General features: G+C 43.3%; 2 protein-coding genes across 4 annotated transcripts; one reads left to right on the top strand and one right to left on the bottom strand.

Annotated features, from left to right (window-relative positions):
• Positions 1-333: 333 nt before the first annotated feature.
• On the top strand, positions 334-5279 carry wnt4b (wingless-type MMTV integration site family, member 4b). The gene is made up of 9 exons (XM_072716401.1): positions 334-998; positions 1665-1937; positions 2024-2177; positions 2311-2395; positions 2532-2663; positions 3065-3207; positions 3645-3785; positions 3964-4126; positions 4669-5279. The coding sequence occupies exons 2-9, from the start codon at positions 1849-1851 to the stop codon at positions 4836-4838; spliced, it is 1077 nt and encodes a 358-aa protein (XP_072572502.1). The 5' UTR covers positions 334-998; positions 1665-1848; the 3' UTR covers positions 4839-5279.
• Positions 5280-5361: 82 nt separating this feature from the next.
• On the bottom strand, positions 5362-12801 carry cdc42l (cell division cycle 42, like). Of its 3 annotated transcripts, none has more exons than XM_023795615.2 (6): positions 12691-12801; positions 11320-11424; positions 10946-11018; positions 10703-10812; positions 10258-10455; positions 5362-6169 (listed from the first exon to the last, which is right to left on the bottom strand). In XM_023795615.2, the coding sequence occupies exons 2-6, from the start codon at positions 11422-11424 to the stop codon at positions 6080-6082; spliced, it is 576 nt and encodes a 191-aa protein (XP_023651383.1). In that variant the 5' UTR covers positions 12691-12801; the 3' UTR covers positions 5362-6079. The 3 variants fall into 3 exon arrangements, with proteins under 3 accessions (XP_023651383.1, XP_023651384.1, XP_023651385.1); XM_023795616.2 differs by having other exon boundaries at positions 11320-11525; positions 12691-12794; XM_023795617.2 differs by having other exon boundaries at positions 12574-12692.
• Positions 12802-14118: the final 1317 nt, after the last annotated feature.

Here is a 14118-nt window from a genome sequence, read left to right as displayed (position 1 = left end):
CCCGATGACGCGACGTGCCCGGCCTGCCGTGTGACCTTTTGAGTTTTTGCATGAGGTCATCGCCCGACGTCCTGGCTCTGGGTCCCCCCAAAGATGCCCTATGCGCACCTGGGGCAAGCGGCCATGGTCCCAGCCATAAACACTGGCGCTGAAATTCAATGCGCGTCACTTTTTATGACTTGTGCAAAGGCGACGCGACAGACAGTGGCCATCTCTCAGTGTCATGGCTAATGCAGGGCTGCGTGACCCACTGGCCACCTCCCTCTGCTCTCACCCTATATCACTCCCTCCCACCCTGCCCTTCTCCTCTTTATAACCCCTCTTCAGCCTTGCCATCCTCACTCCCACACTTTCTGCTGGACTCACCAAATCTTATTAGCGCTGTTTTCTGTAGGGCAAATCCGAGGAAACTTTTCAGCCCGGCGGAAATTACAATGCTCTTAGCGTCTTTGTCCAATCAACTTTGGAGGATTTTTAGAAAATAAATACACTGTGCCACGTACAGCCGTGTCCTGTAAGATTCTGGGTAAATTTTAAAGTGCAGATTTATGGAAGTTAAACTTAGGCTGAGGAAGCCTTAGGGTCACTCTCTCTCTCTCTCTCTCTCTCTCTCTCTCTCGCTCTCTCTCTTTCTCTCTCTATAAATGCACAGCTGATGGTAACGGGAGAGAAAGAGAGAGAGGATAAATGAATATTGACAAAAGTTCGACTAGACAGCAATAATTCTTGAAATAATTCTTATTTTACTAACATTATTTTAGAAATTTCATATTAATTTACTGCATAGGATGAAGAATTGTATAAGTAATATTTAAAAATCAGTAACAGAAAAAAAGAGTAATTTTTGATATAGTTACAAAAATTGGTTATTTTACATTACCACAAAACAGGTTAGAAGTAAATTATTCAAAATCCTGGCAAAGTTGGACTTTTAACTTTCATGATAGCACCGTTGTGTTTCTGAAGATAATATTTGGACATTATCATAGAATGAATTGGTAAGTAATTATTTTATTATTTTAATCCTTTTATGGTGAAGTGCCTTATAATGACCATCAAATCTCCAGTCCTTTTACAGCACAGCAAATAAAACAGCACCCCCTGCTGTTTGTAAATAAACAAATTCAGTTAACAACGTGACACAACCTTATTTCTCATTGGTCAGTGCTGGACTATTGCATAATGGTCCACTTTGGATGGATATAAAATGTATAAATATGTCTAAATATTTTTGTCATAGGCAATGATGCATAACTAGTAGAATCTTGTGTAAAATCGTGTAAAATTAGTGCAATCATTTATTTGCCTACCTGCTGTATACCGTACTTACACAGTTGAACACTGCAGATTTTAACATGGTTAAAATACTAGATAATACTAATTTACATAGTATATATGTAGAATTAATTTAATCAGGGAGCACAGATAGTATGTAAAATAATTACAATAATATAGCTAAATATTTGTATACTGTCAAAACAATTTTATCCCACAGAGGCAGATTGAGACATTATTTTAAAGTGGAGAGAGCAATATAAACTATAGAAATATGAGTAAAGGTAGCTAATTATAATGTTACACGTTATAATTACATGTTTGTGATGATAATTATCATTCCAGTTCAGAGGAGTTCAACAAGTGATTAATGTTGATTCAATCCACAGATTTGAGAGGATAATCCCAGGCAAGAGAAGCAGGGAGGCACGTCTGCACTGCACCTGACAGGGAGATGAGGGTGTCCGCATAGACAGTCTGACTTACTCCAGGACACAAGCAGAGGCAGAGAGTCAGACTCTTGCACACTTAGTCACAGCCACGGAAATAAATATAGACAGACAAGACAGTCTGATGCCAACTGTCTCTACTGCAAATCTAACTGGACAACTCCTCCTGCTGTTGCTATGGGCCACCCACCCTACCATGGCAACCAACTGGCTGTAAGTCACTCCGTGGGTCAGAGGTCACGCTCTTAGAACTATGCGACCACCCCAGATCCAAATCTCACCCCATGGTGTGCCCACAGCTCGCTGGTGAGGATGCCACACAACCGGCCCGTGTCTGGTGCTGCCCCCTGTGGGCGGCTGCGGGGCCTGTCTGTGGGGCAGGTGGGGGTATGCCGGGCCAGGGGAGAGGTGATGGAGTCTGTGCGCAGGGCTGCAGAGATGGTGATAGAGGAGGTGAGAGAAGAGCCTTTCTGTCTTTCGGCCCCAGTTAGGGCACTCCCTACAGGTCGTCCAGGCACAAGGCAGGTCAGCTGGCTAATGCGGCTCTCATCTTTTTCCCCAAAAATGGATGCCGGTGTGGGGCTAGTGCCAGCACCAGTTCCGCAACCGGCGATGGAACTGCTCCACCACCCCACGTGGGGTCAACGTGTTCGGGAGAGTTATGACCCAAGGTGAGCTACAGTGCCCTCATAGCCAAACATCCCGCCACGGTGACGGTTGAGCATCTATGAATGTTGCCATAACAACACTACAGCCCCACCCCCAAACAGTGGCTGCCCTAACAGTGCTGACTCCATTTCTGGTCAGGCACACGTGAGGCAGCCTTCGTACATGCCCTGTCGTCAGCGGCAGTGGCTGTTGCAGTGACTCGGGGCTGCAGCCGGGGGGAGCTGGAGAGGTGTGGCTGTGATCGGAAGGTCAGAGGAGTCAGTCCTGAAGGTGAGTCATGCCCCTCACCCACTTTCATTGTCACAGGAAGGCAGTCTTGTTATGGTCTTTTTACTGTATTCTGCTCTAACTTATACAAACAGCTAAAACAATCTTGAAATAATGATTTGAAAGCACTAAATGCCAGTGTACTACAGGAAGAACGACAGTTAGATGCTGATAAAGAATAACACCACACTTGTCTACAGTTGCCCTTCACTTACCTGCACCTTTCCAGTTAATGTTTATTTTAAATGATCTTATCATAACCATACCCTCCCTCGATTTTCTGGCCTTCTGTGAATGACTTTGTATTCCCTCACCACTCTGCCATGCCATTACTGCAGCTATTATTCACAGAAACTTGTCCGCCAGCTTGCGCGCAGCGTGTTAACCTGGACTCCGTTTCCCAGGATTCCAGTGGTCTGGCTGCTCAGATAATCTGTCCTATGGGGTGGCCTTCTCCCAGACCTTCGTTGATGAGCCAGAGCGTGCCAAGGGCCTGTCGTCAGGGAGGCCACTGATGAACATTCACAACAATGAAGCTGGCAGGAAGGTGCGTTCGTGCGTTTCATTGTGATGCAAGGGTTCTTTCGGGGTCACGGCAAGCTTGTCCCAGGAATCAGGATGGGACAGCAATCCTTTGCAAGGAGCGATTACACACGCTCTGGACAGTGTAGTACCGGGTCGGTGTGTAGCTCTGCCTGATACCAGTGTGTAGAGTTTTCATGTTCTGTCTATATTTGGGCAGGTATTCTACAGACTACCAATTTTTCCTTTAGTCCAAAAACCTGATTTGGTGTATTGGTATCCCTAAATTCCCTTTAGAGCATATGTACCCTGTGGACTAGAATCCCATCCGGGGTGTTGCCTCGATTCTGTGCTTCCTGGGGCAACCACCAGGTCCCCCCTGCTCAGCACTCGCAAGGCTGACAGATGTATGGAGGAACGTCCCCCATTGCTGACTCACTTTGCCCCTTGCTGCACTCACAGGCAATCCTGCACAACATGCAGGTGGAGTGTAAGTGCCATGGCGTGTCGGGCTCCTGCGAGCTCAGGACTTGCTGGAAGGTGATGCCACCTTTCCGCCGGGTGGGCACTGTGCTGAAGGAGCGCTTCGACGGGGCCACGGAGGTATGCGCCCACCTTTGGGGGTGGGGAGGGGGGCTCCAAGCCAATCAGGACAAGCCTAGGCCCATCACAGTTTCCCCCAAAGAACATGAAAGAGCAGCGTGAACAAGCTGTACAGCCGAGCACAGTGCGCACATAGGGCGAAGTAGTGCTCCTAATAAAGGTCTCTGGGCCCCCGCAGGTGCGCCTGTCTCGGGTGGGCTCCAGGACAGCACTGCTGCCCCGTGACCCCCACGTGAAACCACCTGCAGCCCGCGACTTGGTATATCTGGCACCTTCCCCGGACTTCTGCAGCCTGGACCCGGACAATGGGATCCCAGGCACTGCTGGGAGGCGTTGTAACGGTGAGTATGCAGAGAGCTCCCTTTTTCATGCTGCGTGGTTGTAAGCTGAGGCCAGCAGTGCACTGCTTAGATTATAACCATGACATCAGGCTCACTTTCATCTGGAGACTCCAGATTCCCCCTGCAGTCTAAAGCATGCAGTTTGGTGCATGGGGGTCTCTGAACAGTGCTTAGTCAGTGTTTGTGTGGGCTATCATGCTGTTCAGGGTTCCAGCCTAAATAAGCCACACGGAGGATGGATGTGAAGCTGGCTTTGGGAGTAATTTAGTAGTTTGTTCATCTCTCTAGAAATTTACATACTATACCTCAAGCCACAGCATTTCGGACATTTAGAACTGGCTGCATTTCACTTTCAGGGATTATAACTGTTCAATACTGTGACTGTGTGATAAAATCAGTGAGCCTCATTAATGTCACTGTAGTTCTTGCTGTTTGGCTGCAGGCTCACAGAAACTCTGCACAAGCCGTTATGGAGATAGGTGTTACGCTCACAGGAGTTTAGGCAGGGCTGCCTTTAACCCCAGCGCCTCTCCCACCCCCAGGCACCTCCAGACTGGCCCCGGACGGCTGCGAGCTGGTGTGCTGTGGCCCCGGCTTCCAGGTGGGCCGGGCGGAGGTGGTGCAGCGCTGCTCCTGCAAGTTCTCCTGGTGCTGCTCGGTGCGCTGCCAGCAGTGTAAGAACACGGTGCTGATCCACACATGCCAGGAGTGAGCGGACAGGTGGCCGGGCAGGCAGGCGGGAGGCATCTGTGCATACGGCACATCCCGCATTAGCACTAACAGACAGCCAGCTAGGCTCTGCGCTGATGATATGCAAACCAACGAGCTGCTAGTAAAAAGTATCACTACATACAGCTGTACTATCATTTAGCGCATAGCTTGTTTGATTGTTTCATATTCAAACCCACTGTTCAGCCTGTTACCGTCCACTATTTATTTTTACGCCCAGCATCCTTCGTGTTTGTATTTATTTGTGTCTCGGATAACATGCCCCCCCCCCCCCCCCCCGTAGATAGGTGGCAGTCTATGCCCAAGAGGAGAGCTCCTCACACTCTCATAATCCTGGGCCCCTCTGCAGCTTTGACATCTACTGTTTTTTCCTGGATTCCAGCATTTTATAGACGATTTGTTTAAATAAACAGCTTTCACAGCAGCACCGTGTCATGTGATCGACTGCACTAATTTTCCCTAACATGAACTATGTGTCACTTCAGTGGAACAAAAGCATTTCCATGTCAGTTAAACCAATTTTATTACAAATCTGATTACAAACACCCAAAAAATGTACTAAATGGTTCTTGCATCATTAATAATAAAGATCAGTAATAAAGATCTAAAATAACATAGCTAGATGTTACATTATTAATAAAGCACAGCCAAAATGGTTTTCTAACACACAGACACTAGAAAATAGAAAACACAAAAACAAAATCACAAAATAAAATAAAAACTCAAGTTTCAATTTGTATATCCTCTATAAATCCCCCAAAACAAAAAATATAATATTCATTTTTTTTATACATCATACTCAATGGAAAATATAAATTCAGTTCCCTGCAGAGGGCAGCACACTGAGATTTTTCTTTAAATGCACTTGAAGTTCCCAGTCACGACCTTGGGGGCAGGGGATAATGTGCCCCACCAGTTCACCTACAGTATGCTAGTAAGTCACCAAAATTCTGGTTCAAGGACGACCACAGGTATTGGTGCATCCCATACAGACATATCGGTGACAAGGGAGAACAGACATGTTGAGGAATAGAGTAATGAGGCGTGACTCCATTTGGCAGTTGTGGAAGGCACAGTGTATGAATGTTTGTGTATGAATTACAGTGAAGTTTAATAACTATTGCTTCCCCCCCCCCCCCCCCCCCCCCAGTCAGATATTACATGCCCTACCCTGCTCTGCTCTTCTGAACGACCAGCCCTTGGTCGAGCTACCCCCCCCCCCCCTTATAGCAGGGTGCAGCGCTTCTTGGGTTTGGTCTCGGGGGGCTCCAGTGCCGCCAGGATGGCCTCGTCAAACACGTTCTTCAGTCCTCGCTGAGAGACAGAGATAAAACAGCACAGGGCACTTAACACTAACACTGTAAAGGGCAGCCAAAGTGGATTCAGCAGAAGGCAAGCTATTCAGCGCTCTTTAAAAGGGAAATTCATCACATACACATTAAGAATCCCCACACATTCAAAAGAAACAATGGAGTCAATCAGCACAGAAAACCACTGGTAATGATGTGCAGTGCACGTTCCTCCTCTTGTGTGCCTTAAAGTATGTTAAAAAGATGGGGAAATATTTAAAGGTTCCCTCCCTGGCCCGTTCACACTATGCTCAACATGGTGGTTCAGACAGTGATACAATGCTGACAGGGAACCCGGAAACTCCCAGTTATAACTGCAGGCCCTGAACCAGGAAACAAAACACAAAGGTAATCTATGCCTACAGCATTACGGCAGAATCAGGGATCACTGTCATGTATACCTGAGGTAAATTTCCCTTTGAAATTGGGTTTAAAACTTAAAATTGGTGTAACATTAATATGATTTGCATAGGGCCGGGTACCGGACTTCAGTACTTTTGTGGTACCGACCAAAATGCTATAATCCTATGAAGGATCCAAAAATTAATTTTCTTTTGTTGCAAAATTCCCAAACAGTCGATCTCAGCACCTGTGAGGTAATAAGCATGCAGCATACTTGTGTAAAGATCTAAAGTCGCAGGTGATTGGCTGTCTAACGTAACACTTCACGGGCACATCAAAGAGGCCGGAGGAAAAACACACACCCTGAAACAAAGTTGCCAACTGGTTTGCATGTGCATGTTGTGGTTTTTGTTTGTCGCGTGGTGTAAAAAAAATGTCTAAGAAATCAAAAGTGTGGCTCCACAGAGTTCCAGCCTGCAACCATTTAGTCACATTTTGCAACCATTTTTGGAGACAGTGCGACTAAATGCCCAATATATGCCCCCATATAGTGGCTGACTGCATTGTCGCGCATCACACCCGGAGAGAGTGAGAATTGGTGCGTGTGTGTGTGTGTGTGTGTGTGTGTGTGTGTGTGTGTGTGTGAACAAGATCATCGGAACTCAGTTTCATTGCAGTTCGTCAGAGGCACTGCTGTGAAGAGGCTTACAGTGATAAACTTGCTAATTGGTTGACCACAAGCAACAGCGCTAACATGGAAGTTATGCAGAAGTGCAGAAAAAAAAAGACAGTAGATTAAATTATTTTTGTACCTCAATATGATTGAATACCTTTTGCCTGTGTCTCCAGCCAAAGCTGGAGGTGAAACTTCCCAGTGCTTATTAGTGTGATAATGTTACATCGTTTTTTACTCTGTGGAAAATGAAAGATTCATCTGCTGGCCAGATTTATTTATGAATTATAAACATGACGCGGGTCATATAAGTAAAATCATGGCTCTCAAATCTCACGCATTGACCATGAGAGACATACATTTCAACCAGTTCACACACTTACACAAGTAAGGGATAACGCCCACCGAGGTGTTTTGTTATATGGAATTAATGGATGAGATGCAGGCATACGGAGTGGAGTTTTCAGCTGTCCCAATCGAGTTAGGCTGAATTAATAGCCACCTACCAGCCAATCAGAAAATAGAATTTGTTGCATGTGATCCCGCTATAAGCATGTTATTTCATGGATGCGCGCTAGGGCTGGGTAATATAATTTCGATATTATATCGCACATGCGCAAAAATCACCAGGGCTTCAAATGACAGACGAAGCATTTGGTTGGATGCCACCTTTTCGGTGCTATATGGACACTTATTTACGCCCATAATTTGGTAAGAAGATTAGTAGTATGGCTTAAATATTAATGAGATGCATTTTGTGATACCCAAAACTACTTCTAATCTGTATAAACTTTATGTTTCTTAAATTCGATTAGCAAAGCACACCACATAATACTGTTTTGGAATACTACGGTTTGGTATACCTCAGTGCAATATGCACTGAAGTCGCGGTGAAGAAGTGGAGCCACGACATCTTTTAAAAGATCTTGTGGATAAACAAGGTAAAAAGTGGTACTTTTTGCAGTTCAAAGTCTGACACATTTATTAAACATTAGGATATGCCATATTTATACTAATAATGACTTTTGGGGATCATAAAAAGCCTCATTAATATTTTAGCCATTCTAGTAAACTGCTTAACAAATTGTGGGCGTAAATAAATGTCCGTATAGCACCGAAAAGCTGACACTTGGCCAAATGTTGCGCCTGTCATCTGAATTCTGAAGCTCTGGTGATTATTGCACATGCACAATGCAATATCGATATGATATCGCCCAGCCCTAATGCGCGCACATACGAAGTGCAGACAAGGTGGAACTGACAGAGCAAGACCCAATGAAAGCGGTAGGCAGAGCTCTAAAGTGTCACGCATTGTTCGTGAGACACACACTCCATCCCTAACAGGTGTAATCAAAATCCAGACTTCTGATGCAACTTGACAGCCCTGGTAAAATATACATAAAAAGCGGAGTCCCTTTATGATTGCAATCGATCCCCCCAGTAACAAACCAATAACTAACAAAATAACTTGTTCAAATAAAAGATTAGTGCTGTAATGTTTAATGTATCTTGTTGTCAACATAACAGCCACAAACTGGCATCGAAAAAAGTATTGTTCAGGAACTGGTATCAAAATCCAGGTATTGTTCTGGTAGTGATATTGATAAATTTTGTGTGCTTGCCCAGCCCTTGATTTGCATAACAACATTATAAAAACACAAAGTTATGTGTCAATATAATAACAAATATAGTACAAACAGAACTAAAACCCTAAAAGAACATGCAGAAGGAAACGTATTTTCAGAGCATGCTGCAAATATGCATTCAGCATAGATGCAAACTAAAACTTTGCTAAGAACGATCTTTTCGCTTCCTTATTCCAACTATACAGCACAGAGTGTAATTTCGGTAGCTCTAATTGCAAGTTGTCTATGCTGTGTTTGCAACCAGAGATTAAACGATTTCTGCCATGGGCACCATCTACATGCATTTATGCAAATAAATCTATTACCAGGACGATGAGAGGTAACAGGTTATGGTAACGGTCCTGATAAGTAACACTCCTCAGTAGACATTAGGTTAATTTAAAACGTTAAATGTCTTAACTGTTCTTTTAATAATCCAAAGAAAGATGTCCAAAAAAGGAAATACAATGAGTGGCTGAAATTTGGTAAATTGTATGTATTATTATTATTATTATTATTGTAATTATTTTTAAGATGGGATTAAACTGAAATTGGACCAAGGTCAGTTCAAGCTCCCATTTTGAGATGAGCATATTCAATACAATGTTATAAATAAATTTAGCCACAGTTTGCTTTATCTTCAGAACAGATCATGTTGGACAAGCTGCAAATTCTCAGGCTAAATCCTTGCTCTCGCATACATTTCATTTGGAAGCCAGTGAGTCATCAAACTGTCGTTCATCACGAATGCAAACTACTGCCAGCAGGGGGCATGGTTCATTTAGAAACGATTCAAAAAATGTCAACGGGGCCAGAGCAGTGAAGGAAACGCTGTCTTACAGACAAACCAGCTTTTTAGACAATTCAGAGACTTGCTGTGGTCATTAAAAGGTCCCACGGCACATACTGAAAGAGGGAATTCAGCACTGGGACATATTCCCATTCAGAAAAGCCAAAGCCCATATAATCATCTCCCTGTGCAGAACTGACTAAATCACTGCAAAAAGCTGATGGCCGGCGATATGTCTACTAAACATTATCCTAGCAGTTTCCACACATCAACAGCGGTTATAGCACCTAGTTCCATAAGACAATGAAAGCCAGTATATAAATGTACCGCAATATATAATAACAACAACAAAAATAATAATATCACATTTAACATATGGGCCATTTAATATTACAAAGCGTAAACCCCCTTAGAAGACTTCATAGGAGTTGCAGCCCAGGCAGGCCTGGAATTTTTCCACATATTTGCCGACACCACCAAATTTGTGCTCATTTCCCAAAGAATGTGCCTGAATGAGCGCTGCCCCATGATACATCAGAGAACTCCCACATATGACGTCTGTCAGCACGATGCAGCTATCAAAACAGAAAGCACCTCGCTCAGAGACGCATCACGGCTCATACCTGTGTGAGGGCAGAGCATTCCACGTATTTGACAGCACGCAGGTCCCGAGCAAGTTTGTCCCCACTCTCAGGTGACAGGGGGCGCTGCTTGTTCTTGGCTAGCTTCTCAACTGTGTTGCTGTCGTCCCTTAGATCCACCTGGGTTCCCACCAGTAGGAAGGGGGTTCGTGGGCAGTGGTGGGAGATCTCTGGCACCCACTAGAAGGGGGAAAGAACAAAAGGTACAGAGGGCATTGTAATGACCCACATATCACAGCTAATAATGCAGATGCACTGGATAATGTATTAATGTGCGGCATATATTTATGTATCCATACAGACACCGATGTTTAGCTCATACAAAATGGTACAGTGAAAACTCACTAAAATTACAGAGAAAATGGAAAGATCTGCAAGGAAACACAGAGGACAGACAGATAGAAAGTGCAAGGAGGAAGAGACTGACCTTCTCGCGAACATTCTCAAAGGAGGAAGGGGATACGACGGAGAAGCAGACGAGAAAGACGTCCGTCTGAGGGTAGCTTAGGGGCCGAAGCCGGTCATAATCCTCCTGACCTGTGAGAGGAAAGGCTGATGTGATGATGTGCAGAGCACACAGGCGAAGAAGCCAGTCTAAGTGGCGGGTGCGTAACCAGGGCACTAGATTTCAACATCAAGACAAGCAGATGGTGACAGCACTGCAGGTTACCTGCTGTGTCGAACAGTCCCAGAGTGTAGGGCTCCCCTCCAATCATCACTGTCACAGCATAATTGTCAAACACCTGGATAAAAGATAGTAACAGGCTCAAAAACTGCAAGCTCTCTCTCTCTCCCCAGCTGATAGATCAACAGCAGCACGAAGGATTAAAACACCCATAACACCAATCACTACTCTATGGCTCCTGTCGTACGTGCAGTCTACCCATGACATAATAAAAAAAAAAAATCCTATTAGTCTATTGGTACCACCCAAAAGAGCAAGTGTGTCAATGAGTAGCAATTAGACACACAGAATGCAAACCTTCCACTGAATTTTGTTTATTTGTCAAAGTACAAGTGGAACGTACCCACTAGCATCCTTACCGTAGGGACATATTCAGAAGGAAACTTGTTGGTTGTATATGAAATCAACAGGCAGGTCTTCCCCACTGCACCATCCCCCACCACCACACACTTTATGGTCTGCATCTGCAGGGTGAGAAGGCGCCAGAAAACACAACAGGAAGAGAAGGCTTGCTGGAGAGAGGGCTGTGATGGCACTGCGTGTCGCCGTGAGCCTGCGTCTGTGCCTGAAGTGTTAATGAGAACAACGGGTTTTTTTCTGTTTAAAATAATAGGTAATACACAATACCGGACAGCAGCGAGATTACCGAGATTCTGACATCATATTCATATATAATTATTTATCGAGGGTTCTCGGGAAGTTAATTTGCATGTGCAGTTATAATGACGCTCAGATAGATTACAATCTAAATGTTACACCAAAAGACGTATATGACGGATCACACCGCTAACACACCGGAAATAACCTAACAGGCCAAATTTCAGTGTTCCGTCTTGTTAAAAGCAATACATAGGCTCCGTCAAGATGGGCCAAGGAGTTAAGACATTTATTTGCAAGAATATGAGAATCTGAAACTGGCTTCAATGTAAATGAAAATACTGGGCATAATCAAAATGTAAGTTAAACAAAATAGCTGAAAATCATTAGAGGAACACAAAACAGGCAGTCGTACTGGAAATGTCTAGTGTCAGTGGAAGAGCAGGCAAAGAAAGAAGTTCTGGATACATCCAGTTAATTAGGTAACACAATTAGATTTCCGCTTAAAACATACACACGATCGAAAAGAGGCACACTTAAGTTTCCTAAATGAAAAATGTTGATGACAGTAACAATTAACCCTTGACTTCCGCATATTACGTGAAGACGACTTTGGGGAAGAAAAACCGCTGTCAAAGAATTGCTAACTTGCTAGGCATCGATTAAGTGAACTTGTTGCAAGCAAATAACCTGGACAACCACGGAAAACTAGTAGTAGTAGTAGCGTGAAGACGGCTGGCCGGCAGCGCCAATGTCCCTTTCAGTACTCTCCATACCAAACGGCGCTACCCGGCTCATTTAACCGAATCGACTATCGAGCAAGCTACCAAGCTGTAGGACACCTCAAATAAACAAATACGCAACCTTGGTTACAAAACACATTAGCGACACAGCCAAAGAAACTTTTAAAAAGCTACGGAAATTTCACAGCCATATAATGAGTTAGCAAGCCGCTAGTGCCGAATTTCGATAGCTAGCTAAAAGTAAAACTGCCTGTACAGTCACAGCTATAATACCTGGCATAATTCATCACCGTCGCTTGTCTTACAGCTTAAGTAGCGATCAAGCAACTCATAATATTAAGTTAATTTGATGTTGGGAAAAAATTTAAAAGTTAACAGGCTATAACTTACCGTCTCACCCCAAGTTAGGCGTTGGTTACATCCGGGTTAGCCAGCGCCGCTCTGACGTCACAATGAGGGGGGCAGTCTATTGAGGCACCGCCCTCATGGTTGTGACTGTAGCTTGAAGAGTATGGCAAACTCACGTAAATACCATGACATGTTTCGGTTTCCAAGAATAGTATTAAGAGAATGTTGCACAATGAAAATATTACGAAATTATGAAAATATTGCATTAGTATGTAAATTACATGAAATGTGTTAAAGAATAATTAATCCATGTTTTTTTTTTTTTTTAATTAGCCTACCATTTGTACGACTTGCTCAAAAAATTACACACATTTATGTTGCAGCACCACTATATTATCTTTTACAATTTCTGGCGAATAATACTTGACAAAAAGCATTTTAGAGAGACTTTTATCGCTTGAGGGGAAATTTCAAAGAACGGTTATCCAGTCTAGCCTGTCTTGGCAATCGCTGGATCTAGCCAGCTGATTGCTATAGTTACTCACACACTTTCTCCACAGTTTCCCCACAGTTACAGACTAATTAAGAACAATTTGCCTGAAAAGAATAGGAAAACTAAGGCTGATCATGCAATATCCAAAGAGACGGTGTTGGGATTCCGTATTGTAGTTCCGGAGGTTAATAATTATTTCGCTTTAACATTTACATTTTACACAAATAAATATTCAACTGTCCTCAACCACATTATTACTGGATAACATTTAGGGGTTTCTTGCTATTTCTGCTATTCAAATTTATTATGGGTTTATCCTTATATATCATCTAACTTAATGAACAATTGGAATTAAAGTCATACACCTTTATCAAAAAGTTGTGATCGATTATAGGAACTGACATTAACAAGTCATATTTTGTTTATTTGTTGTGTTCTAACATCCCGAAACGAAGTGATGGATCTGGATCACTCGAAGTATTTGTTCCCATTTTCAATGTGGGATTTCCAATCTAATTTCTAAAAATGATAAAACCCTTACTAAACAATGATAAAAGTAAGTTCAAGCAGACGCTAAACCATACTTGGAGCTTGATAGCTAGGGAACAAATTACGCTTTCGCCGATTTCACTTACATCTCTTTCAGGCTTACATTGGAGGATGGGAAAATACTGGAATCACCCACATATCATGTCACCTTCTTGAAAGTATAATCAAACCATTAAAGAAAATCTTTCTTATTTATATAACGTGAGAGGTGTTCATGATAAGTTTTTTGTGGGGAAAAAGGAGTAGGCCTACATTTAAAAATAAATTTCAGACCTTCATATAACATTTCTTTCCCCTGTTACTATAATTAAAATAAAATCTCTTTTGCCTCTTTTTAGGATCATTATTATTAGATGTAGTAGTTGTGCAAATATAATTAGCGACAGATTTTATAACATGATAAAGAGGCTATCTGAGCTGGCCTGGCG

Source organism: Paramormyrops kingsleyae, chromosome 9 (assembly GCF_048594095.1).
Source record: "Paramormyrops kingsleyae isolate MSU_618 chromosome 9, PKINGS_0.4, whole genome shotgun sequence".
Lineage (NCBI taxonomy): Eukaryota > Metazoa > Chordata > Actinopteri > Osteoglossiformes > Mormyridae > Paramormyrops > Paramormyrops kingsleyae.
Note: the sequence above shows the minus strand (reverse complement) of the source record. Positions and strands in the feature narration are given on the sequence as shown.